Raw genomic sequence first — 27,155 nt, forward strand, 5'->3', positions numbered from 1 at the left:
TATGTGCTGTATGTAGGTGGTATGTGGTGGTGTGAGTGTGTGTGCCGTGTATGGGTGGTGTGAAGTGGTAGTGTGTGTAGTGCAGTGTGTATATGGTATGTGGTGGTGGGGTGTGTGTGTGGCGTATGGGTGGTGTATGGTGGTAGTAGTGTGTGTGGGTGTGGTGGTATGTGTGCAGTGTGGGTGGTATGTGGTGGAGGGGTGTGTGTGGTGTGTGTGCATGCTTTCTGGGGCTAAATGGGGAGTGGGGTGGGGGCTGCCTTAGATGAGGAAATCATTCCTTCTCATCACTGCTTCCTAAAACCATAGAAGTGAAACTGGGGAGGTGAGGTTGCAGGGCAGAAGGGAGGTATCTGAAGACACCCCTGTGGAAGGCAGAAGAGGAGCTTTCCTCCTTAGAACCAACATATCTTAACTGTGTTGCCTTAGACAGGCTACTTGGTCTTTCTGAGCTTTTTTTCTCATCTATAAAATGACAATGAGCACAAGGACCTCACAGGGTCATGCTGAGGGTTAAGTAAGACACTGGGTGTGACGAATATGGACAGTGCCCTCTCCAGGAGGGCTCAGTCTCCACACAGCCCAGCTCTGAGCCCATGGTTCAGGAAAGAAGGGGAGTTAAAGAAACATCCAGGGAATGGAAATAGGCTTGAGGAAAATGCCCCACCCAGAGAATGAGAGCCCTGCCAGGCTTGGCTCAGAGCTGGGAAATTATAAATGCAGCTTTATTATGTAAAGCGTATATGTGATTTTCAGTATAATTAAGATGGATGGCTCTAATAATCCTGCAGGGTCCAATTCTGAGCCACATTACCAGGCATTTACAGGGAGTTTTTGTGCACTTTGCTTCAATGAGCACAGGGCCCATTAAAGGAATGTGTGGAAGACCAGGTTCTCTAGCCAACTGCCCTGGGCCGAAGCCAGTGGAGGGGCCTTAGGTCGAAGGCCCAGAGGAACTGTGCAGAAGCCCCATATCCCAGGAAAGTCATCCTTCACCCTTAGCTCTTCAGCTCTTATTCTCCCAGTCAGAAACAGTGCTTCATCACCCACACAGGAAGCTGCACTGGGTCAAATTGTCGACCCATCACTCAGGTAAGTGAGAAGAGCTTACCAATGAACAAACTGAGATCCTAAAAGGGCATATATCTCTCCCCAAGATCACTCAGCTCACCAAAGCCAGGATCAAAGTCAGAGGGAGGGACCCACACGTGACAAGGCTCAGTCTCCCTCCACAGTGGAGGTCTCCTCTACACCAGCCAGGCTGCCTCCCCCCCAGTTATGACATGTTGGGTGCTGGTGCTAGCAGCTCTTGAAGCCCCACTTCGCACAATGATACCAGTCATGCTAGCAGCTGGCATCATTATTATTCTTATTCTTGCCATCGTTTTATTTATAGTGCTTACTATGCAGTGAGCTCTTTCCCTATTTTAATCTATGAAATAGGCATCATTATGTTTACCCCTAAGAGGTATATGACTTGCCAAGGGCCACATGGCTGGTTAAGGACTGTGCTGAGATTCTAACTGAATCCCTCTGACCCTGGAGTCCACACAGAGCAGGGACACTGTATGTCAGAAAGTTCCTGCTTATTTATAAAGATATAGGTGATCCAAAACTACCGATCAGAGAGCCATGTTTCCTCAAGCCTAGGGGAACCCTCTCCTGCCCTACAACATCTCTCCTCACGCTGTTCATTTCGGGACCTTCCACACCCTCCCAGAGCCTATTTCCACTTCCCACCAAATGGCAGGCTTGCAGATCTTCCATCCCTTCTTGTGAAAGACTTCGTTCCTCTCTGGGCCTCAATGTCCCCACAACTGCATCAGTAAAATGGTCATCTAGGAACCAGCAGGGTGTCCTGCACCCCACACAACCTCCACACCTCTTGGCCCTCTCCTCTTATCAGTCAGTATGCAGGCAGCATTGGCCTCAAGCTCAGAGGCCTGGATCGGTGCCCTGCTCTGCCTGTTACTAACCGGGCAGCCTCAGACAAACCACTCTGATCTCCCTAACCCTTGGTCCCTCCATCCTTAAAATGTACATAGAAGTGCCTGCCATACACAGCTACCAGGAGGACTGAGGGCCATGGTGTCTAAAAACCTTGATCAGTGTCCATTTTCAACCTCCCCTCCAGACAAAATGCCAGGGAAAAGAGAAAATGTAGGAAGGAAAAGTTCAGCTGCAGAAGCTTGGTCTTTGGAGCCTGACTGATTGATGATGCCCACTTTGTGGCAGCAGGGGGGACTTCCAGGATCGTTTCCCTAGCAACAAGTAGGGCCTGGAGGTTCCAGGCTCCTGCTCCTGGGAGCTGCACAGACCACAGAGAGGAACATAGAGGGGCCAGGCACTCACAACACCCTGAACCCCCACACTGGGCCATGACCTACAGTGCTTGAGAAAACTATAGTCTTCCTCTCTTTCTCTTTGTTCTGACTTCTGCCTTCCTGTACCTCGGGGGCACACCAAGCCCCATAGTTCTTGGACCAGAAACTGCCAGACACAGCCATCAGTCCTCACTGGTACCTAGGGTTTCCTATACTCTTGAACCTTTCAATGTCTCACCACCCAGGATCACTGTCTCAGCCTAACACTCTTGGGCAAGTAGGGTGACTTAACAGGTTGTGTGGGCCATGCTCAGAGCAGGGCTGAGGACAGGGTTCAGATGGCCTCACCTTGCAGCAGGTCCCTTACCCTCTCTGCACCCTTCGTCCTGCACCTATAAAATCAGGATAGCCACACCCCGTCACATGAGCTCACCCATGCAGTAGAGCTCCATCCAGATAATCTTTCTTTTCCTGGCTCAGTGCATTCCGATTGAGCGACAGGGCACTGCTGGAGGAACAGCAGGGACAGGACAGCAACCAATATTTCTAATTGCCCCCAAATACTTCTTGTTTGAGTTTCCTGAGAACATGACATTTTTCTTTTTAATTTAAGAATAATTGAATCAACAATATTGTATTAGTTTCAAGTGCACCACATAGTGATTCAAATTTTACATATTACAGAATGGTCACCACAGTAAGTCTAGGTACCATCTGTCACCATACAAAGTTGTTACAATATTGTTGACTGTATTCCCAATGCTGTACAGTACATCCCAGGACTTTTTTATTTTATAAGTGGAAGACTGTACCTCTGTACCAATTTATGTTCCCACCAACAGTAAAAAGTGGTCTCCTTTTCTCCACATTCTCACCAAAACTTGTTATTTCTTGTCTTTGATACTAGACATTCTGACAGGTGCAAGGTGTTATCTCATTGTAGTTCTGATTTGTATTTCCTGATGATCAAGTGATAATGAGCATCTTTGCATATGTCTGTTGACCATCTGGATGTCTTCTTTGGAAAAATGTCTATTCACTTCCTCTTCCCATTTTTAGATCATATTTTTTAAATACTGAATTCAGTTACTTATATATTTTGCATATTAACCCCTTATGAGATATATCACTTGCAAATACCTTTTCATTTTGATCGTTTCCTTCATTGTGCAAAAAGCTCTTTGGTTGGATGTAGTTCCATTTATTTATTTTTCTTTTTGTTGTCCTTGCTAGAGAAAAAGATTCAAAAAAATATCTCTAAGACCAATATCAAAGAACTTACTATGTGTTCTTCTAAGAGTTTTATAGTTTCAGGTCTTCCATTTAAGTCTTTAATTCATTTTGAGTTGATTTTTGTGTATGGTATACGAGAGTGGTCCAGTTGCATTCTTTTGCATGTAGTTGGCATAACAATATTCTAGGCTGGAGCTCTGTGTGAGTTTAAAAAACTTTTAGGATTCTATAAGTGACCTTTGATAATAAAAACTAACAAGCTGAAAAAGTAGAACTATTCACCCTGAGCAGTGGATCTTCAGGTCAGAGAGATCTGGGTTTTTTACCTGCTGTCTCATCACATTGCCCACAGAAGTAACTCTTATCAGGTGCATGTCACATAGGGATGCTCCCCCTTGCCTCCAAAGCTGATGTGGTGATCACCCTCACTGGTAACCAAGCATGCTGCTTCTCCTCTGGCCAAGGGGTGGGAGGGAGGGTATGGGGAGCCAGTTGGGGAGGAAGGCATCTTAACAGAAAGGCTCATTCCAGTCACTTTATAAAATGTCATGCCTGTAAGGTGACCACAGCTTTGTAAGTGCCCACATCATTGAGGTTGGGAAAGGCCCTATGGCTAGATCTACCTGTGACTTGTGAGTGGAAGCAATCTCTATTGCTTATGCTGCTAGAGCCTTTAAGTACCCACAAAAGACCCTCCCACACTCTCTTCTCCCCTTGGTATGGTGTTCCACAAGATCCAAAAGAAGGACTGCTTTATCTGTCAGAATCTCTGAGTGGCTCTGATGATCAGAGACCCATTCAACCCATATGGATAAGTACCATAAAGGACAAATAAGTCTTTGTTTTTTTCAGGCCACTGAAAGGTGAGGGTGTGTGGTTAGAGCCCGACCTTGCCTACCTGGACTGATATAATTACTGTAAAGATTAAATGTGATTATGTGGATAAACCACCTGGATCACAGCGGGTTCTGAAATGATAGCTGTGTCCCCTTGAAGCTTAAAATACAGAGTACAAAGCCTCTCGTTCAACAGCAAGGAAGTCAAATACTCCCAACAGAAAGGACATCCTGGTACATATTGAAATATAAGTGAGGAGGGTGCCTGGGTGGCTCAGTGGGTTAAGCCGCTGCCTTCGGCTCAGGTCATGATCTCAGGGTCCTGGGATCGAGTCCCGCATCAGGCTCCCCGCTGAGCAGAGAGCCCGATGCGGGACCCTCTCTCTTGGCCTGCCCCTCGGTTTACTTTATCTCTCTCTGTCAAATAAATAAATAAAATCTTTAAAAAAAAAAAAAAGAAAAGAAATATAAGTGAGGAGGAGCATATTTTTTCCCAAAAAGCAGCTATGGCTAGGAAGGCGGTGAAAATATGCAGGTGTCAGGTGTGGAAGCCAGGAAAGGAGTAGAAAGAGGCATGGGAGCATGCTGCATATCACCCTCACCTCCATGGAGACACCCAGAGCAGATTACCTTTGTCCACTGCCTTGGGGGGACTTCAACCAGAAGATATATCCCAAGGATCTGGGGAATCCCTGGCTGCAGCTGTGGCTAGAGAGAATGAAGAATGGGAGGAGGGGTTTACTAGAAGTATGGAAGCACAGAACAGGGCCTTACAGGCAGCAGACAGCACAGCCTAGCTCCCAACAAGATAAAAAGAACCCTCCAGGCCTCTCCTGTGTCCTCCAACTAGCTGCCAAGCTAGGTCCAGTCCAGCCCCTAATAACTAGCTCTTCTGAGCATCCGCTCCAGGCTAGACCTCATGCCCCACGGTCCACATCCACTACTGCCCACCCTTTAGCTTTGAGCAACATAAAAATCCCAGAGGAAGCAATCACCCACCTCCTCCCAGGCATAGTAGAAGGCTCTTCATTCCATCTTTTCTGTGGAGCTCCTAGCACAGCTCTCAGCAAGCTTCAGGCACAATCAATGATGTTTCCTAGATGGATGGGAAAGGACTGTAGCACCTGACAACCAGAGGAGGCTGGGAAAGCTCACCCAGCAAGTGGGAACTTGGACTTCTCTATTGCAAGGCTCTCCCTGGTCTCAAGAAGTCTCATCCAGCCTGCACCCACAGTGGCCCCACTCACTCACCCCACCACTTCAGGACTGACTAGATCTCCATTTTTTCTGGATCCAGGGGAATTGTTTTCCAGCGTCCTGCAGGCCTAAGTGTTTAAAGACTACTTCCCAGATGCAAATCAACAGCAGTCAGCTACTCATCTATACTAGTTAACCCTTAAGTAAGACGCATACCATAGTATGTGCAAACATGTGTGTGTGCGTGCATGTGTGTGTGTGTGTGTGCTTGCAAACAGGCATGCCTGGGTTGCCAGTCACATGGCTATTCAGCCCCCAATAGGACAAAACTCATCCCTCTGTACCCTGCACACTGGTCTCTAGCAGGGGGATACCCACTGATTGTGCACATCTAACAGTGTCTGTTGTGATTGAGCACCATTCCTAGTAGTACACACTTCACAGTGCTTAGTTATTGTTATTTGGCAACAGGATCCATTTGAATTCAGGTCCACCCAAAGAGAAGGGTAAGGACTGAAGAGAAATTTATAACATACATTACGTTAAGCACTTGATAACACATATTCACAAAATCCCCAGGTGCTTTAACTATCCCCATTTTAAATTTGAAGATACAAGGATCAGGGACATGAAGAAACTAGCCCAAAATAATACAACAGGGAAATGTCAGCAAGATTTCAAACCCAAATACAACTCGGGAAAGATTGCATGCACATTTATTCCCTGTTCCCTCATTTCCACATGGAGGAAGGACCACAGTAAACCCAGTCTATCTCTTCACTCCATCTCTACTGCTTCTTAGATAGTAATGAATGGCAGTGGTCATGGCGTCCATTCACCTGGGGCCCTAAACCTGTGACCCTCAGCGTGGCTGACAGGGTTTGCATAGAGTCCACTTGCAGACCAAAAACTTCTTTGTGTTCTTATCCCCAGGACTGAAGAACTTCAGGCAGGAGCAGGCTACCACCACTTTGGTTTCCTGCTCTGCCTGAGGCCTCTAATTCCTCCTTGCAGATTCCTCAGCTCTGTGCATCCACCATTGGCCTTAAGGCTGTGTCCCTCCCCTATTGATGAACACGTCTGTACTTAGGGCTTTACATAGACCTATGACCCCAGTATCTCTTGTTTTATTAAAGGACAGGCAGTCCCTAAGTCCTTCAAAGGTGTCCAAAATTCTTGGCATTAGCACATCCTCCTAACTTCAGTTGTACGCCATAACAGACTCAATGGCCAGCTCAGCGGAGAGAAGATGTCCTAGTTCCCAACATAGCTATGGCCTTCTGACAGCCAAAGGCCCTGTTCTGCTCTACTTAACCAGCAAAAACCAAAAAGCCATGGAGGATGGAGTCTTACCATACCTGAGAGTTCTCTGCCTATTTGCCTTCTTCTCCAGGGAAAACAAATATTCCATTTGGAAACTGGAGACTTGTCCCATCAAGACCACTTGTGGGGCACCTGGGCTGCTCAGTTGGTTAAGTGCCTACCTTTGGCTCAGGTCATGATTCCAGGGTTCTGGGATGGAGCCCCATGTCCGGCTCTCTGCTCAGCAAGGAGCCTGCTTCTCTCTCTCCCTCTGCTGCTCCCCGTTTGTCTATTCTCTCTCTCAAATAATAAATTAAATCTTAAAAGAAAAAAAAAAGACCACTTTTGATCAGCATAAGTGAACCCACTGTCTCTACCTGCCACATTTACTTTAGAAATCAGACCTGTCTTGGAGACTTCTGGAAAGGTCCCAGTCTTTTTTTCAAGGAGCCTATGAGAAAGAACTTACTGAAAGAAACAAAGAGAGGAGATGAGCAAACTTGTGTCAAGGGCTACTACATGTAACCACTGGAAGAAAGCAAGTAATATCAGAATTACCCCAGTGCCTTAGAACACAGACATTCTGCTTTGAACTTGTGACTGAATGAGAGGAGCCATTTCTCTTTCTTCTTTGGGATAGTAGTTGTGGCCTCATAGGGGAATCAGGAGAGTACTGGGCTCCCAGCAAAAAGTCAGAATCCCCTGCATCCAAAATAAGGAAGAAGAAGCTAAGAACATTGTGTGTGGAGTGTGGCAATGGGGAGCCCAGCATCAGAAAGAGGAGGAGACACTTCAGGCCAGCTGCATAAAATAAACTGTGCTCACAACCCCAGGGGAGACATGACCTGAGGGCTTCCCAAACTACTGACAGTGGGAGAGCCACAAGAGCAGAGAGCTTGCAAAAACAAGATGACCCAGAGAAATGTTATTGTGATTGTGACCCCATATTTAAAAGCAGGATGGTAAGGTCTGGGGGGCAGTATGGCTTATACTGGATTTTAATGCCATTTTAAATCAATAGTTAAAAAAAAAAAATGTGTCCCTAAATCAGCAGATAACAAATTACCTAATGAAAAACTTAGACATGGCCTTCTGAGGGATCAGAAGATGTAGAAATCACTGAGATGGAAAAATCTGAGTAGGCTTTATGGATGCAGGAGCTCAGTGAGCATAAAATGGAAAATCTGAGAGATAGACGGTATAAGTATACGGTGGTAAGCCTTGGTCTGGAAAGCACAATGCTGCACTTGAACCTTCATCAGTTCCCATCCTGGGCCTCAGCTCATTCCTCCTAGGAAGAACACATGGGTCACTGAGCCCCATTAAGTCCATGCCCATCTCTTACCCTGCATGATTCTCTAGAAGCAGCAAGAAGATGGCCAGGAGCTCCTAGTTTTGCAGACGTTCTTTCCTTAACCCTTGATGGTAGAAATAATGTCTCTAACTAGAAACAGAGGTGGAAGACAAAATGTCCTATAGATGCTTGATCACGCCTCCTTCAATACCAAAGGACCATGGCCTCAGCCTTTCCCAGAAGAAGCATCTCACTTTAAATTCCTCCCAATTCTAGTCAAAATTCTTTTTGATGGTCATTAAAATTACATGAGTGGCTTCATGCAATTTTAATCTTCTCTAGCAGCAAGTTCTACAGGAGAAGTCCCCCCAGGCATCTCCATTGATCATTCTAAGTAGATACAACAAAGCATTTCAAGACATGAGTTTTAACCAGAAAGAAAATGAAATGAATATTTCATTTATGATAGGTCATCTGGTGAGGATTTTTTCTTTTTATTTTTCATTTAAAAAATCAAAAAACTAAATTCAATCTTTTGTAAAGGCATTTACCAAGGCAACACTAACTTCATGGATTTATCAAACACCCTTTCAACGAAGCTTCCTTGTAACAACTGCACTGGATTTACAAGCCAATAACCTCTAAGCTAGTTTTGCTGACCAACTAAGCTAATCTGTTTGTGCACTCTGTGAAAATAGATGACCTTGTAATGTTCCACTTGTCCCTAGATCTCTCATTGCTACTATCCTGCTATCTCCACAATTCAGCACCTGTGAATCAAAAGCTTGGACCTGGAACTTGAGAACCTCTCAGAAGGTTCCAACAGAAGCATTACAAAGACTGGATCCAGGTGTATTCAAGCCAAAATATTAATGAGCAGAAATAACTTTATGTGCTGTTGTTGTGTGGTAAAGAATCTGGCTGGCCTTTCTCTCTGGTTCCCAGGAGGTAATCTCTAAATCCTTGGATTTAACCTGAGTGATAGGAATGTCTTTGCTACTTATGGGGGTGCTTACTGCTGACATTATGCTAAGGCAGTGACTCAAGACAGGATCTGGCTAGGCCAGAAATACCATGTGTTTAGAGTGTTTGCACTTTGATCCAGGCGGTATCAGCCCAACCTCTAAGAGGAGGGGGAAGATGGAGGTTGGATTTAATCACATAGCCAATGACTCAATCATGTCTATACAATGAAACCCCAATAAAAATTGTAGACACTGAAGCTCAAGTGAGCTTCCTGGAAAAGGAACGTACCAGGAGGGTGAGGCATCCTGAAGATACAGAAACTTCACATTTGCGACCCTCCTATTTGTCTCTTCATCTGGTTGTTTCCAATTTCTATCCTTTATAATAAAGCTATAATCATAAGTATAGCACTTGCCTGAGTTTTGTGAGTCTTTTTAGCAAATCATGAAACCTGGGGGGATAGTGGGAAAACCCATATTTGTAACCAGGTGGTAAGAAATGAAGATGGCCTAGAACCCCAGACCCTGTGGCTAGTGTCTGAAGTGAGGTCAGTCTTATGATAGATGGTGTCCTCAACCTATGGAGTATGCACTAACTCCAGGTAATTGGTGTCAGTTGGTGCCAATGCAGCTATGCCTCTAACTAACTTATTTTCACACTAAGGGGCTATGGGGAGGCATAGTTTCATAACCCAAATTGGTGACTAAATATGTGGGGAGGGGGGCTAGTGACATTACCACAGATCCAAAGAGTAAATATTTGAGATTTAGAGGTGTAGTAGGCAGAATTCTGTGATGATCCCCAATATTCCTGTCCCCTGTTTTCCATACCCAGTATAATCCTGTGCCCCTGAACATAAGGCAGTGTTGTGAATATAAAGGATTTCATTCCTCTGATTAGCTTAGGATATGCACTTGACACTTGAACAACATAAGGATTCAGGGCACCAACCCCTTCCACACAGTGGAAAATCCACACATAACTTTTGTCTCCCCCAAAACTTAATTACTAGTAGCCTACTATTGACCTAAAGCCTAACAATAATATAAGCAATTAACATATATTTCCCGTTATATGTATTATATACTTTATTCTTCCAATAAACTACAGAAAGGAAAATGTTAAGAAACCATAAAGAAGAAAAAAATGCATTTATAGTACTATAATGTATTTGTTGAAAAGAAAAATTATACTTATAATTAAACCCACACAGTTACAACCCATGTTGTTCAAGGTCAACTCTATAACATCACAATTTCAGCCTTGTGAGACCCTGATAGAGACCAGGTGAGCCTTGCCCAGACTTCTGACCTATAAGACACCATAAAATGATGAATGTGTGTTGTTCAGGCGACTAAGTTTGTGGTAACTGGTTATGAAGCAATATGCAGGGAAATCTATGTGTGATGGTATCAAACAATTTTGCCAATATCATTCTCTCTGGCAGAAAGAAATGGTTTGAAAGGAAAGCAATCAGAATGTGGGGGGAGGGGACAGGAAACCATATTCTAAGATGGGAACCTAAAAACAAACAAACAAACAAACAAACCTCTTGGGCCAGAGGGATGTTTGGCCTCAAAGAAGCAGCTTTATTTGTGTTTTCAAAAACTGCATGAGCTTTCCTTTGTCAGGGTTAGGAGACATGCCCAAGTTGCAGGAGGCACAGGATGGATGTGATCTCAATATACAGAAGGCGGCTCTAATACCCCCAAGATGCCTAGCAATGGAAAGGGCTGCCCTTACTATTTAGACTTCTAATTCAATCCAAATTCCTAATTCATTCCAAGTATACAACAAACTATTGAATTAATCAGAAATAAGAAGAGAAATCAAGGCAAGCAAGTCGAGGCTAGAAAATGAAGATGTGAAGAGCTACCAGTCATAGGCAATGTGTTGGATCAAAAGCTCCCCAAGCCCATGGTCTCTGTGATTCTATATTTAAATACTACTTCAGGAGTGCCTGGGTGGCTCAGTGGGTTAAGCCTCTGCCTTCAGCTCAGGTCATGATCTCAGGGTCCTGGGATTGAGCCCCACATTGCATCAGGCTCTCTGCTCAGCAGGGAGCCTGCTTCCACCTCACCCCCCCACCCCCGCTCTCTCTCTGTCTACCTCTCTGCCTACTTGTGATCTCTGTGGGTCAAACAAATAAATAAAATCTTTACCACTTCAAAGTGTCAGCACCACTTTAGTTGACTAACACTAGGAGGCCAAGGTGAATTTAGATGGTATTGGGCCAAGGACAAAGTGACGCCTGAAACCTACCCTCACAAGTTTCCCAGAGGACAAGCATAAACTAAGGTAAAGGAAGATGTAGCACACTCTAGGGCTTAAACCCAAATCTTAGGGTAGAACTCTAACAAGTATGACTGCCTCTTACAGATTATTTCCTTTACTTCAGCAGGGGTTTCCTGATAGCTTGATGCCAAAGCACTCTAAAGACCTACTCCGATTATTTCACTGCCCAAAACAAAATCCTGAATATTGAACATCACCACCTCCATTTTGAGAAAAGACTATTCCTGCCAAGGAAAAGCAAAAGAGAACAAATAATACCAAAGAAAGTCAGAAAAGGAACCCAGTCCCAGAGGAGGCTGACCTAGGCTGCCTATTTCAGGATTTTCTTCATCCAAGGAGAGTCAAACAGTCTGGACCACTTGTCATTCTAGGGTGTCACTATGGAGGTTCTTCTCACCTCTCTGCAAGGTTAGATTTTCCATTTCCTGACTTCATGTCTTCATCTTGTTTCCTTGTTTTGTTCATTTAGTTGGAGCATATCCCCCAATAGTTTGAGAAAAGATAATAGAGTTTAATTTTAAACCTTGTCTGGTTGAAATAGTCTTTCTTCCTCCCTGACATTTTCCTCAGTATGGAGTTATAACATGGATACATTTTTACTCAGAATATAAAATTGTTCCATTGTCTACTATTTCCTACATTGCTCTTAAGAAGTCTGAAGTAATTCTGATTATTGCACATGGTCTTTTTTTTTTCTCTGTGCCTTGGTGTGGTTTTCCCTATTCTTACCCCTCAATATCTGCTCAGTGGGCCCCTTCAATATGGAAATACATGGCTTTCTAAAATTTCTTCCTTGTATCATTTCTGTCAATACTGTGTTTTCACACAGGCTGGGCAGAGCCCCCCTTTCACCACAAGTGATGGCAAACATTGTAAGCTACTGACTTGCATAATTATATACCTCTGAATGGTATCCAGGACATCAGGGGAGGGAGCACTGTTTTTTCCAGTCCTGATTTGGGACCTTCCTTCCAGAGCATGGCCTGAGTAGAAAAAGTATGCTAATTCCTTAATCTCAAAACTGTCCAGTCATTGGGAAAGCATCAGCTGTGTTGTACTCAGAATCACTCTCTCATCTCAGAGCCCACCTGATGGAATTTACCAATTCAACTATTTCTTCTGGCAAATCTTGATGCCTGTCCTCCAAATTCCTCTCCCTATAAGATAAAATTCCTATCCATATATACTTCCTACCAAATTTCTATCATGAATAATTTTTCCCTCAATTTTCTCTGTTCTTTCTTTCTGAAACTTATAATAGCTGGATATTGGAATTCGTGGATTGACTATTTAATGTATCTTTTTTTCCTATTTCTTGTGTCTGTCTTTCTGTACTTCTATCTGGGAGATTTCTAAAACTTTATCTCCTAACACTTCTATGGAATTTTTTTGAATTCCTGCTATTATATTTTTAATCTCCAATAATTTTTGTTATTCTATTTTTCCTTTACATAGCTGTCTCTTCTTGTCTGGAGAAAGCAATAGTTTATTTAAATAGTGGTGTTCTAAGTTTTCTTTTGTTTCTCACCAGATCTTTGTACCCTTTCTTTTTCCTATGGTTTTTGTTTGCTTTTGTTTTGATTTCTTGCTATTAGGGTTTTGTTTTGTTTTGTTTTGTTTTGTTTTGTTTTTCCTCCTATTCATGTAAGACACATTCTTCAAATGCCTGGTGGCTTTCAGCTGCTCATAATCCAGCCTCAGACACTCAGAAGCTGGCATGGAAGACAAAAAGCTTACCAGCTAAGCAGTGACAAATATTCCACTGGCTTTTTCTTTACCACACCTTACCCACAGGTAAGGAGCTTTGTTTTTCTTCAGTGCACATTACACACAAGAACTACTGGCCCAAAGATGACTTCTCTCTCTGTACATCCAGTTACAGGCTGGAACTCTGTCTATAGTGTGTCTATACTACACTGTGGTAGGAATAGCTATGTTCCTTTGGCTTGGGCAGGCACAAGACAGCTGCTAATTGATATGTGCCATGAAAAAGATATATTTTCCATAAGCTTCCCCTTGGCTGACCGTCTCTATGTGGAAAAGTGAATCATGTTCTTTACATAACTAGCCCTCTCTTTGTGCTGTTCCCTCCTGACTTCTCAAATTTCAGCCAATTGAACTGTGTCATACATGGTAAATACCATCAGGAGAGCTGATCATCAACACAAGACTGCACAGCCACCTCTCTGATCCTCACAAGAATCCTCCCCAAGAACATAAGTGACCTCATATTCAGAGGGAGATATTGAGACCTTGACTTCGTTCTGGCACCACAGCCTAGTTTTGTATCATGACTGGCCCTCACTGTGCCCTGTGGAATTTACCTTTGTTCTGCAAAGAGAATGTGGTTTCCAGGGAGAGGGACTACCATCATTCCATGTGGAACTGCTAGGCAGGGTATTAAGAGCATAGAGTGAAGACCCCAGAAGATGCTGCTGCTTCTGCTTGCCTGTCTCTTGCCTGCCATCAATGGGAAGAGCTGCTTCCACTGCTGGCCACAACTGCCTGCATTGATAGACTATGACCTACAGATTCTATGGGGCTCCCCAGGACCACCCAGAGATCTCTCCCAAAGCATCCACTCCCTATTCCTGAAGAAGGATTATGTTTTCCCAGAACCCTGGTATCTTGGTGAGGCACAGCCTAGACACTAGGGAACAGGGCTGGGCCCTTTACCTGACCTGGGATCTTATACCCCTAACTGCCCTTCATCCCACATCTCATTCTCAGATCATGCCCATATGGAAGAAGCAACAGCCAAATTATTCAATCACATAGATGAAGCCATTAAGAAGTTTCGAGATGGTGAGGAAGCCCCCAGGCTTCTGTTGACAAAACCCAGAACGCCAAGGCACTTCTAGAGGGCCTGCTGGCCTGGGGTGGGGATATGTGGTGAAGAGTGGTGACTGACCCAGCATCTATGTGCTCTGTGCAGTTACTGTTTGAAAAACTTGGCTCGAATTCCCAATCTTGAGTTATGTAATTGTTTCCACCTATAAAATGTAGATGATGAACACACCTCTTCCTCTCTTCCTTTTCCACTCAGATAAACCATCACTTCTGAGAGAGATTAATGTTCAGAAACAGGTGTTTACTAACAGGCTGAATGAGACGTCTAAGAAGCTGAAGGAGAAGGGTGAGCGGTGGAGATGGCCCCTGCCCACCACCCAGCCCTTCACCTTTCACAAGACTGAGAACAGAGCCCAGTCTGCAGCCCCTCCAATGTCCCTCCTCAGGAATCCCCATTTGCCCACATACTGGGCGCCTGTCCACACCTTCTCCAAGTTCCCTTTCTTGATGATACCCCAACCCTTTGTGGCTCTGTCTGCCTCCCCCAGCACTTCAGTTTCTCTATCATCTCACCCTCCTGGGCAGCTTGTAACAAGTCTTGTGGTGAGTATGTATGGGGACTTGGGGGTGGGGGAATGAGAGGTGTGGGGCACATGGCCCTGGCTAAGGCTACTGCCTATCCTCTCTAACAGAACTCCACCCCACATTGGAGGTCATCAACTGTGCCAGCTGCAAGACACACCTTCTTACCTGCAAAGACCCAACTCTCTGCCCAGGTCAGTGGCAGCTAGCCATCCTGCATCCAACCTGCCCGTACTCCATCCTGGGTCATTGTTGTCTTTGGATTGTCTTCCTCCTCTGCTCAGCCTCAAGCTCTTTTTGCTGTCCATCCAGAGAACATAGCAATTCCTGGGATTTCTTGATGCCACATGTCCAACTTCAGAGCCATAAAGCCATCTGCCTCTAGGACATCTCCCCTGGAGGTTTCTCAGGCCCTCAAAGCAAGCATGCTTGGAAACATATTCAAACTCAACTCCCCCACCCCCAATCTGCTCTTCCCTCAGGGTCCCTCTCGGCAAATGACCCCACACAAGCCCTAAGCCTCCTAAACCAGGAACTTCCCTCCCCTATAGTCAAGACATGCAATCACCAAATCTTGTTAAATAATTCTTAAATGTGTTACCATGTTTTCATTGCAGTATCCACCACCATTCCTCAGGCATCCTCACTTCTCATCTGGATTATGTTAGCGTCACTCAGCTGGCCTCCCTGCCCCTCTTGGCCACATCTTACTCAATAACCAAGGAACATTCTCAAAGAGCAAATCTTCCTATGACACACCCTGTTTGTAGCCCAACTGCTCTCCAGATAAGGCCTAGCTCTTCGGAAGGCCTTGTGCAAATATCCCCTACACACCTTCCACCACCCCACTCCTCCCCAGCCACACTGAGCTACTGACATGCTGTACATACAGATGACTTCAAACTTTTTCTTTGAATTCTGTGTCCTCTGCCTACAGCACAATTTTTCACTTGACCATGGGAGCAAAACTGAACTCGTACTTGTTTTTCAAAGTCCAGTCAGAAGTCCTACTTCCTAAGAAGGTTTCCCTGACAAGCTCCCCCGCCTGAAGCTCATCAGCCTTCCTACTTTTCCTCTGTTCTGTCCTCCTCTGCTTCCCTGGGACACCACACCATAATTGTTTGCTAGCCTACCTCATAGAGAGCAGGGACCATGTCTCATTTATCTCTAATATATGCCATGTATACAGTAGGTGCTCAGAAAGTGTTTGCAAACAAATGACTGAGTGGACAAATACAAGGAGGAAAGAATGTAGTCTCTCTGGGCCCAGATGGCCTTCCTTGCCCGCCCCCCCAAACACCTGGCTCCCCCTTTTATACCCCCCAGCCAGGAGCCGGAGAATCCTCGCATGGTTTGTGAGCCTTGGCATTATTCTGCTTCTGGCAGCCATAGCTGGAAGTGGGTGAGTGACTCTCAAGCCCTAGCATCCCCAGAGAAGACAAACCTACTCCTTGACTGACCCATCTCCACTCTGTTTCCTGGCCCAGATGGTACATTTTCTGGTATGGGAAGAGGAAGAAGGAAGCTGAAAAGGTACTGGGAATGGAGACCCCTGACAGAATGTAGGTGTCCCAAGTAGGGAAAGCTGGGGGTAGCAAGGCTGGAGGTCTCAACCCTGGCTCCCAGAGTGTGACATCCAGAGCAAAGTGGGATCAAGGCTGGGGCTCAGGAGGCCCCATATCCTCTTAATGAGAGTACACACTCAGGGCCAGGGGACCAGGAAACAGTGGCGGCAAATCTCCACAACGTGCCCTCCACCTATAGCTGTCCTTGTCCCTCTGGAGACCCTCTCCCCACAGGGGCCACCACACTCCCTGACATATATAGACAATCAACGTGGCCCTCCTGCTCTCTGCTTCTGGTTAGGTTTAGCCAGCAAGAGTTCAGAGGGACAGAGGCAATGGCATGCAGAAGGTGGGGGTGTAAATGCCCTGCTTCTTGTCTCAGCAGGAACCCAGCAGTCCACTGGTCTGAACCAAGATCACAGTTGCTGTCAGGAAGCTCATTCATCTCTGAGTTCCAGTAACTGTCCCTTGCCTGACACTCTCCAACAGAGGGTGGTAGCATTCCTGTGGTCCAAAAGACTACACTCTGTCTTGTGGTTTTCCTGTGCCCATGCCTTGTAAATGCCTTTCATTAAAACATCCTCCTATTATTCTGATGAACTATAGCATCGGCTTCCCGTGGGGTAGGGACAGACCCAGCTGACACTGAGATCATCTCCATAAGGTCCTAAAGGGGCTTGTTCCCTCCTCTCACCCTCCCTCTGCTGGCCCAGCACCCTTACTCTTCTGAAACACCCTTCTCCTACTGCTCTGGTCCCAGCAGTGGTAACTCCACAGGCTCAGTCCAGTCTCACTTAATTCCAGCACTAAAGATGAAGGCAGAGATGGCCTCGGTCCCTGTGCCCAGGTATGGAACAGAAGCAGTGAGAGGCCAGCTCATGGCCCAGGGACTAGGAGAAGAAAAGCTTCAGAAAACAGGCTCCAAGTCACATTCAAACAGACCTCCCTGACATTCTGGCTAAGATGCCCAGCCTGACAACACCCAGGTCCCCAGTGAATCTGGTGCTGCTAACAGTGAGGTTTCCCTGACTCTGCCTGTGGTAGTGGGAATAGACAGGGGCTTTGCCTCCTCCTCCTCCATCCCCATGTCCCTTTCCTGTTTGCCCCCAAGGCTGCCAGATTAAATGGAACCTCTGAGTCCTCCAGGCTCAACTCTGCCCTTTCCACCCAACCTTGTATCTTTCTTCACTCCTTCTCTTGGCCTGTCATCCTTGGCTCAGGCTCAGGCTCTATTTGAGACTAAACAGGCTCTACTCTGGCAACACTGAAGCCACTGCCAGGCCCAGAGCCTGTTCAGCAGGCCAACCACTGGGAGCTGAAAGGAATCATGTCTGGGACCAGAGCTAAGGACAAGAACCCAGAACCTGGACTCAAGTCCTGTCTCTGATGCTAAGGTTTTAGTCTCCCCCTTCTGCATCTGTTCCTCCATCTGAGCATGGAGGGAAGATGTCATGCTTCAGCCAGGTTGGTATGCCCTGGCCTTGGAGCCCACTGAATTCACATTTGCCATCCTACATTTGTTCATGCTTTGGGTCAAAATGCAATGCCCTCACCCCTTCACCTCACCCCCAGTCCACTGAAATCTTGCCAGGACCCACAGCCCAGTTGCTGAAACAAGTCTTTTTGTCTCCACAGGCCCTTCTGGTGCCCCTCTTCCAGAGCTAGCACCCAGCCTGGAAGTGACCTGATTCCAGTAGAACCAGCCTGCCATAAGGGCCACAACATGGCTACAATGGGGGGACTGCAAGACACTGAGGCAAAATGTATATAGACCATAAATGGCAACCAGTACAGGGAGTCCAATGGCTGAGAGCAGCTGTGGGTCCCCAGCCATAGGTATCTCCAGCCCCCAGCCCAGGAAGACCCAGGAAGCACCCCCTTTCAAGGTGGTGTCTTCAACAATGAGAAACCATGGAAGGTGTGAAGGAAGAGAGAAGTGTTGTCATTGAGAGTTTAGTGTTGCAGCATAGCAGAGGTATGAGAGGTTTGATAGGTTCAGGCAACTCCAAGAAATGTGATATGGCTGAAGGGAGAGGCCCAGGTAAGAGGACGTTGAGAGGTGGGGACCACAGAAGCACCCAGGCCCAAAGGGAATGAAAGTAGGTGAGCAAGGAGGGCTAGGAAGAAGTAGTGGAGGGCTTTGCCAGTGGCAGGCCTGAGTCCTAGGGAAAGGTCAGGGATCCAGACAGAGAAAGAGTAGCTATGCCAGGTGTATGCGGCTCCACATGCAGGCAGCTGAGATATCCCCTCCATCCAGCTCCACAGATTATCCCTGCCTCACAAAACAGAGGAAGGGTCCATGGATATAAGGTTTTTGGGGAAAGCATAAAGACATAGCTATAGCCAAATGGTGAGAACATCCTCATATCCATTCTGAGTGACTGAGCCAGAGCCCCAGGCTGTAGTAATGGACCTCCAGGAAACTGTGATTCTGTGTGTCTGTAAAAGCTGGCTGCCACCTAGGAGAGAGGGAAAGCCAGGCTTTCATGGTGGTGATATTGGCTTCCTATTTATATTTAAATTGGGACTTAAACCATTACTTCAAAAGTATCCAGAGCAACTGCTTTCTGATGCATGCAGCAGAAATAGAAAATCCCAGGTATAATTTATGAGTTTGTGGGTCTGTATGTGTATATCTCTTATCAACAGATTTTTTTATTATTATTTGAGGGTATATTTGCATGAAAAGCAGATACTGAGTTCTGCTAGAGTAGAAAGATCAAAGAATTTTGACTCAGGTAAATCTTGGTCAAAATATAGACTCTGAAGGACTTTATGCTTCGAGGTATGACAGAGCAGCTTACAGCATACCAACACTACCATCCAAGGGCAACTAAAAATAAAATACATCAAAAGAGCAAAATGAGACAAAAGTCTGTTTAAGGCACCAGGTCCCTAATGGGTCCAAGGTCCCAGACAGAAGTAGAGTTCTCTGTGGTGACAAGCCCTTGTCTTGCAATGAATTTCTCCTTGGCACTTCTGGGCTTCAACAGTACAGGTTGAGAAGCTTGGGGGGCTGTCCAGTAGATGCCTGCAAAGTGTGGAGAAGTCATCAAAGCTTTTAACAATATCATGGGCTGAAGAGAGAAAACTTGGAGCTCTACTTTGCCAAGATAGAATGTGAGAGGTCCAGATGCCTGGAAGTACAGAGATGCAGAAAATGCAAACAAATGCATTGCATCTGTTTGTCCCATCCTCCCAGGAGCAAGCCTGTTCTTAACCAGCACAGGCCCAAAGACAAAGAAATCAAACAGAAAAGATCTGAAATACAATTTGTCAGAGATTTGCCTGCTAGGGAAATAAAAATTAGAGTTGCTGACCCACATAGGAAGACAAGTTTTAATAAATAGTCCAAGGTATTGATTGGTAATAGCCTAGTACACCAGAGGCAGACCAATCCTTACAAAGCATGGAATTCAGCCTCTGACAAAATTAAAGAGAACTATTCTTATTTTATATCAATGCTGGAGGATAGAGTAAATATCTTCTAAAGGAAAATAATATCATCTAAAGCCACTACCATGTTTTATTTACAATATCCAGTATTCAAACAAATATTAAAATCCATACCAAAAATAAAATCAAGAGAAAAATCAAACAATAGAAACAAACCTACAAATGATCAAGATTATCAGTTATCCCATATAAGTTTTAAAATATGTGCGACTAATTTGCCCAAAAGTATTCTTTGCAGCTTATTCAAATAAAATTGACATACAACATTGTGTTAGTTTAAGGAGATGTAATGTATTGATTTGAAATATCTACAAAATTGCAAAATGATTACCACCACAGCATTAACTACCATCTCTCTCACATCATATAGTTACCACCTTTTTTTTTTTTTTTTTTTGGTGAGAATATTTAAAATTTGCTCTCTTAGGAACTATCAAGTATATAATACAATATTATTAACTAGCACCATCCTGTACATTAGATCTCTAGAACTTATTTGTCTTATAACTAGAAGTTTGTACCCTTTGACCAATATCTCCCCCATTTCCCCATTCCCCAACACCATTCTATCCTGTTTCTATGAGTTTGGCTCTTTTAGATTTCCACACGTAAGTTATATCATACAGTATTTGTCTTTCTCTGTCTGACTTATTTCCCTTAGCATAAAGCCCTCAAGACCATCCATGTTTTTGGAAATGGCAGGATTTCCTTCTTTCTCATGGCTGAATAACATGAATATCCATGTCATTTTATAGATATTATATTATTATGTTATAATAAAATGTAATATATGTATGTATGTATGTTTGTGTGTATTTATAAGTAGATAGATTGATAGATAGATAGATATCCATTATCCATTTATCCATTCATCTGTTGATAGACATTTAGGTTGATTTCATGTCTTGACTGCTCTGAATAAAGCTGCGATGAACAGGAAGTGCAGAGATCTTCTCAAGAGTTTGTTTTTGTGGGCTTCTGGGTGATTCGGTCAGTTAAGATTCTGCCTTTGACTCAGTTCATGACCCTGGGATCAAGCCCCGCATCTGGCTTGCTGCCCTACTTCTTCCTCCACGACAACCCCGTTCATTGTCTCCCTATCTCTCTCTCAAATAAACAGATAAAATCTTAAAAAAAAAAAAAAAAAAAGAAAAGAGTTTGTTTTTCATTACCTTTGGATACATGCTCAACTGCAAAATTTCTGTTTGGTTCTTTTGTGTTTTTCTATCTCTTTGTTGAATTTCTTATTTTGTTCTTATATTGCTTTCCATAATTACATTGAATTATTTAGCTGTGTTCTCTTGTAGCTCTCTGACTATCTTTAGAATAATTATTTTGAATTCTGTCAGGCAATTAACAGATCTAAATTTCTCTAAAGTCAGTTACTAGACATTTACTTTGTTCCTTTGGTAATGTCATGTTTCCCTGATTTTTCATGATCCCTGTAGCCTTGGGTATGTGTCTGCTTCTTTGAAGAAGCAGTCACCTCTTCCATATTTATGGACTAACTTTGGTAAGGAGAAACCTTCACTTATGGGTGGGGACATGTTGGAGGCTCCAGGTTTAAGGGTGTGTGTAGGGACTGGGTTAGTGGGGGGTGGGGGCAGTGATGACTTCATCAGCTCAGGTTGTTGGACCCACAACACCAAGAGCTGTGTGATCTTTGGTGACTATAGCGGGAAGTCCACAGAGGCTGTACATGCTTTGGCATCCTCAGTGCACCTCCACATCCGGTGCCCCAAGGCCCAGATGATATTACTCATTTAAAAATATTTCATACTAAAAAAAATTTTTTTAATTAAAAAAATTTCATACATGGCCATAAAAAAGGAATGAAATTATGCCATTTGCAACAACACAGATGCATCTGGAGAGTGTAATCTAAGTGAAATAAGTCAGAGAAAGACAAACACCATATGATCTCATATGTTGAATTTAAGAAACAAAACAAAGAAAAAAGAGACAAACCAAGAAATAGACTCTTAACTATGGAGAACAAACTGATAGTTACCAGAGAGAAGGTGGCTGGGGCAGGGGTTGGGGGGAGGGTAAATAGGTGATGGGGATTAAGGATGGTACTTGTGGATGAACACCATGTGTTATATGGAACTGTTGAATCACTATATGGTACACCTGAAGCTAATATCACACTGTATCTTAACTACTCTGGAATTACAATGAAAGAAGATTTTAATTAATCATTTAAAAATAAGTAAATAAGTAAATAGGTGTTAGGAGTAATACATATATATCTATCTATAAATATAGATAGATATACATAGATGATAGACTTAAGATGCATTTTTAAACAAATAATGCTGAGTAATTGATCATCCATAGGCAAATATGAGTGTGGACTTAAGTCCCATACATTATAAGAACATGAACTCAAATATATCATAGGATTAAATGTAAAACAAATTAAAAGTTGCAGTGTAACATATAGGGGTAAGACTTTGGGATCTGGAATTAGACAAAGAATCCTTGGATTATATCAAAAGCACAATCTATAGGAGGAAAAAACTGATAAATTGAACTTTATCAAAATAAAAACTCTCACCCATGAAAGACCTTGTGAAGAGGATGAAACAACAAGCTACAAACTGGAAAGAAAGATATGCAAACCACACATCTGACACAGGGATAGTATCTAGAATATATAAAAAATTCTCAAAACTTAGCAGTAAAAGTCAAACAATCCCATTAGAAAATGTCCAAAAGACTTGGAAAGACATTTCACCATGTATATGAATGCATAGAAAATGTGTTGGAAGCACACACACCATCATATTAACAATAAACATCTATAATGTACTGTCTCTCTATAATCTTTCTACATATTTTATCGTCTCTGTAATCTCTTTTAATGTTTAGAATAAAAAATACGTTATACCCAAAAAAAAAAGTTGAAAAGACATGAAAAGCCATTTCACCATGGAGGATATTCAAGGGCCAGATAAGCACATGAAAAGATACTCAGCATCATTACAGCACAAAGAAAACACCTGCAAAAGCCACAATGGGATATCAGGGGACACACTGGCCTCTAACACTGACCATAGCAGGTACCAGTGGAGACATGGGCAAGTGGATCTCATTCGATCCAGAAGGGGAGGTGTGACAGTGCTGCCACCCCACATGGGCATTGAGGGGACAGGGGTGTGCACACATGCCCCCAGAATCCACAGGTTTCTTAGCTGTTCCATTGTCAGGGCTCCAGAGAGGCATTCTTTTTGGCCAGTGGGCAGAATCTACCAGTGCTCCTGCCAGTGAGTAGGGAAGTCTGGTACAAGGCCTTTTTCAGATTCTGGCAGTGTTCTTATGTACTTCAGAGCCTGACTGGTCAGTCTGGAGCAGCTGAGACAAGAGCCCAAGCTCCCAGCAAGGGCGCCCGCCCTCAACTCTCCCCTCCCAGTCACCAACAACTCCTCCCATGACTGGCCTGGCCAAATCTCCCAGTCTTTGTTTTCCAAATCTGCCACATGCTATCTGCAGTCACACTGAGCCTCTCCCCCAAAGAAACACATCTCCCATATGACCTGGTTCTAGCACACAATAGCCAGAGACTCTGCTGGGCAGGAGAAAGATGTTTGACACTTTTCTCATTTCTATTCTATCTGACACTTATCACTTTATCTCATTTAAATGTACCAACCTGGAATAAGTATTATAATCTTCTCTTTACAGATAAAGAAATGGAGACTCAAAGATGTTGTATTTACCCAGGTACATCTTTTTTCCAAAGAGCATTGCAGACTTTTCTGCGATGTCTGGAAACTGAGAAGTAAATCTGGAACTGAGGTCTAGGGAGAAGTCTTACCCTCCATCCCCTCATTCCCACTGCAGCAGTCATAGCGTATTGTCTCCATAGGTGGTCATTTTTATCAACACTATCGTAAGAATGAAATCTGGCCCTATTCCCTGTGTTCCCTTTCTTCTGTCACTGCTTGGTCCGCAATGGAAAATGCCACTTGAGCATGTCATTTGCTCTTCTAAATTAATTTTTCCATGTCTTTTTAAATCACTTTTGAGCACCTCCAATTGCCAGGCACTGGGCTAGTTGCATTATATAAATCATTCCGGGCCTTCAACATAACCGCATAGAAAAGGCTATTTTTCCATTAGATGCCAGACCCCTGCTTTGTTCCTGTCAGCTGTCACACCATTTAGTGTGGAAGTGTGTGGGTGGCAAACACTGGCATATATACCCTTTGAATCCACAAGATTCGAAGATGTCATATCATAGGTCAAGACCCAGAGAGGTTAAAAATCCAAAGGTGTCCCAGTTAGTCCATGAGTCCATCTACCTTCAAAGGCCCCATACCAAATTTTCCTCCTCTTATCCTGACTTCAGGGTAGAACAGCTGCATGCAGGGAGGTCAGGAGGAAAGCCAAAAAGATGCGGAGGCAATTTGAAAGAAGAGAATCTTAACAGAAAAGAGGTGGGTTATTGAGAAATGAAAATGTAGAGCCCATCCTGTCAGAGGAAAGTCATTAGCACTCAATGGTGTTAACCAATAGCTGGTGTTTGACAAGGATCCCCTTTCTTTTATGAAAGAGATGTCTAAACAGAAAAGGGCATATTCTCACATTTGTTTGAAGTTAAGGATCAATATTCTTTGCCTCAGGAAATCCAGAAGGCTTTCAAAATGCTTGTGTGGCAAAGAAGACCAACAGACACTTCTAGGCACTGAGCCTATATTCTGCAAATATGTAACATCTGCCAGAAGAGGAGAGCCATCTGGCCCCTCCACAGTGGGGGAGGCTATGGCACACAGGCAAGAGAGATCACTGCCTCCCCTCCCTTTTGCTGGCCATGGGGAGATGTCATCCTCACAATGTTATTTTGTTTTCAAATTAAAAAAAAAAAAGAAAGAAAAAGAAACCAAAATGTTGAGAAGGGATCAGCGCAGAGTTGGGTGGTAACAAATACCTTGTCCAATGCTCTTTTCCCTGAGCCATATGCACTTTTTCTGGAGTGTCTATTTCCATCTCTAAGCTACAGAAACAGCCCTAACTCTAGAAGGGCTCAGGAGGTGCTTCTTTCTGGAGTTACTGCCCCAACTCCACTGGGGTGTGGATGGTTTCAGTTCTTATCCGTTCCTCAATGTCCTCATCAGCCAGCAGGGAGAGTGATGGCACCTGCTCCCTAGGGTTGACATATAAGTTCCTGTGTATAAAGGACTTAGGCCAATACGTGGCACTTAGTAAGCAGATTAGTCTGCCAGGCCAGTGACAAAAGTGTAAGGAATGAAAAGGCTCTGGGGAGATGATTTGCTTGAAGACCTAGAACTTTCTAACATCAGGGGACCAGTCTACACTTGTTGAAATAGCAAGCTGAATGGTGGGGTGGGAGGAAGCAAGCTGGGAAGCATCAGCTACATATATACAAGCAGTACTGAAAATGTCATCTATTGGGCAACTACCATGTGCCAAGCACTTAACACCATTAGTGCTTTTTCATCTTCCCCATGACCATGTGATCTGTGGCCCATTATCCCCATTTTGATGATGAGAAATTCAAAGTCACCTGCTCAAAGTCACACAGCCAATCAATGAACAGGCTGGGTCTATGCCAACCCAGAGCCCTTGTTCCTCCTCCTGCACCACGTTTCCTCCAACAACGACTCCCCTCCCCAACAAAGAGAAGGCTACCTCCAAGAAGCTGCCTACCCTCCCAGGAAAAGTTAGGCAGAGGCGGGATGGACTTAGAGACTGTAAGCTCCCTCTGACCCCGACCTTCAGGCACTTCAGCCAGAAGCATAGACACTGCAGCCAGATTACAAGGTTCCCAGCCTGGTCCATCATTCACCAGCCATGTGATCCAAGACAGGTTACTTAACCTCTGTTGACTGCCGGCTCCCCAGAATGATGACCAAAATAATCTGCTGATCATGCAATTCAGGCTTGCTGCTCCCTAGAGTGAGAAGAGCCACAGCCTCATGGACTTGTGTCAGAGGAGAAAAGGCAAATATGGGTGATTTATGAGGTCTGGATGGTCTGGTTCCAGGTAGATCTTTCCATACAGGGTCCTTAATTGGCACTGGAAAAAATTCACAATACAGTAGGATTTGCGGACACAGCAGGGAGGGACTGTGGAACCGTACTTGACGTGCATACAGTCAGTTGATGAGCCCAACCAAACAACTGATTTTTTTTTTTTTTTTTTTTAGAAAAGATTACTTACCCTTTTGAGAGAGAGTGGTATATTACCCAGATAAATGGATTTTTAGGAAGTTTCTGAAACAAACCATAAATGTATTTGCAACGTTGTCTTTTTGGACAAGAAAGTCATAAAGTTGTAAAGTCATGTCAGTGATGAATGTCCAACAGTGAAGTCATCTTAATGCAGACAGTAAGCTCTGGGGTGTGGATGGTTTCAGTTCTTATCCGTTCCTCAATGTCCTCATCAGCCAGCAGGGAGAGTGATGGCTCCTGCTCCCTAGGGTTGACATATAAGTTCCTGTGTATAAAGGACTTAGGCCAATATGTGGCACTTAGTAAGCAGATTAGTCTGCCAGGCCTGTCATAACAAAGCACCCCTGGGTGACTCAAACAAGCATTTATTTCCTCACACTTCTGGAGCTTAGAAGTCCAAGATCAATTTTCTTCCAGTTCTGGTTCCTTCTGAGGCCTCACTCCTTGGTGAATAGGTGTCTATCTTCTCTCTGTGCCTACACAGTCTTACCTCTGTGTATGTGTGTGTGTGTGTGTGTGTGTCCTAATCCCCTTTTTATAAGGACACCAGTCATATTGGATTAATATCTACACTAGTGATCTTGTTTTACTGAATTACATTTTTAAATGTATACATACACAGTTGCATCCTGAGATACTGGTGGTTAGGGCCTCAACATATGGATTTTGCAGAGAAGAGACATGATTCAGCCCACAACAGCAAGAATTTACTGATGCCTCTGCTATCATGTTTCCAAAGAGCTAGACTACACTCTGACTATGCTGGGCTATTTTTAATTCTCCAGATGTGTAATTTTCCTCAACACACATTTCTTTTCTACCCCCTTCGGCTAGGCAATTCCTACTCAACACTAAGAACTCCACTCAGTCCTTTTCTCTGCGACACACATTTCTTTTCTGTCCCCTTCAGTAGGCAATTCCTACTCAACACTAAGAACTCCACTAGCCCTTCTTTTCTCTAGAAAGCCCTCCCCTGGGCACACAGAGCAGGGCAGACTCCTACAGTACAGTCTTTCTCAGCCCCCTTCCTCTCCAGCACTTACTGTCACTGAAATGCATCAAGGGTGGTTTCGCTGCTGTAGTCTCTCTGCCCTGCAGAGGATAGAATGCTCTGGGC

The 27,155-nt window shown here is 44.2% G+C and overlaps 1 protein-coding gene and 1 long non-coding RNA gene across 2 annotated transcripts; one reads left to right on the top strand and one right to left on the bottom strand.

The window, feature by feature from the left end:
- Nucleotides 1-3,469: 3,469 nt before the first annotated feature.
- Nucleotides 3,470-15,507, bottom strand: LOC132013079 (uncharacterized). The gene is made up of 4 exons (XR_009402869.1): nucleotides 15,421-15,507; nucleotides 5,393-5,489; nucleotides 5,024-5,101; nucleotides 3,470-3,553 (listed from the first exon to the last, which is right to left on the bottom strand). It is a non-coding gene; the product is annotated as an uncharacterized LOC132013079 (long non-coding RNA).
- On the top strand, nucleotides 13,877-15,160 carry TEX51 (testis expressed 51). The gene is made up of 6 exons (XM_059392990.1): nucleotides 13,877-14,078; nucleotides 14,178-14,252; nucleotides 14,494-14,583; nucleotides 14,823-14,840; nucleotides 14,930-15,013; nucleotides 15,132-15,160. The coding sequence occupies exons 1-6, from the start codon at nucleotides 13,877-13,879 to the stop codon at nucleotides 15,158-15,160; spliced, it is 498 nt and encodes a 165-aa protein (XP_059248973.1).
- Nucleotides 15,508-27,155: the final 11,648 nt, after the last annotated feature.

Source organism: Mustela nigripes, chromosome 3, assembly GCF_022355385.1.
Source record: "Mustela nigripes isolate SB6536 chromosome 3, MUSNIG.SB6536, whole genome shotgun sequence".
In the NCBI taxonomy this organism is placed as follows: domain Eukaryota; kingdom Metazoa; phylum Chordata; class Mammalia; order Carnivora; family Mustelidae; genus Mustela; species Mustela nigripes.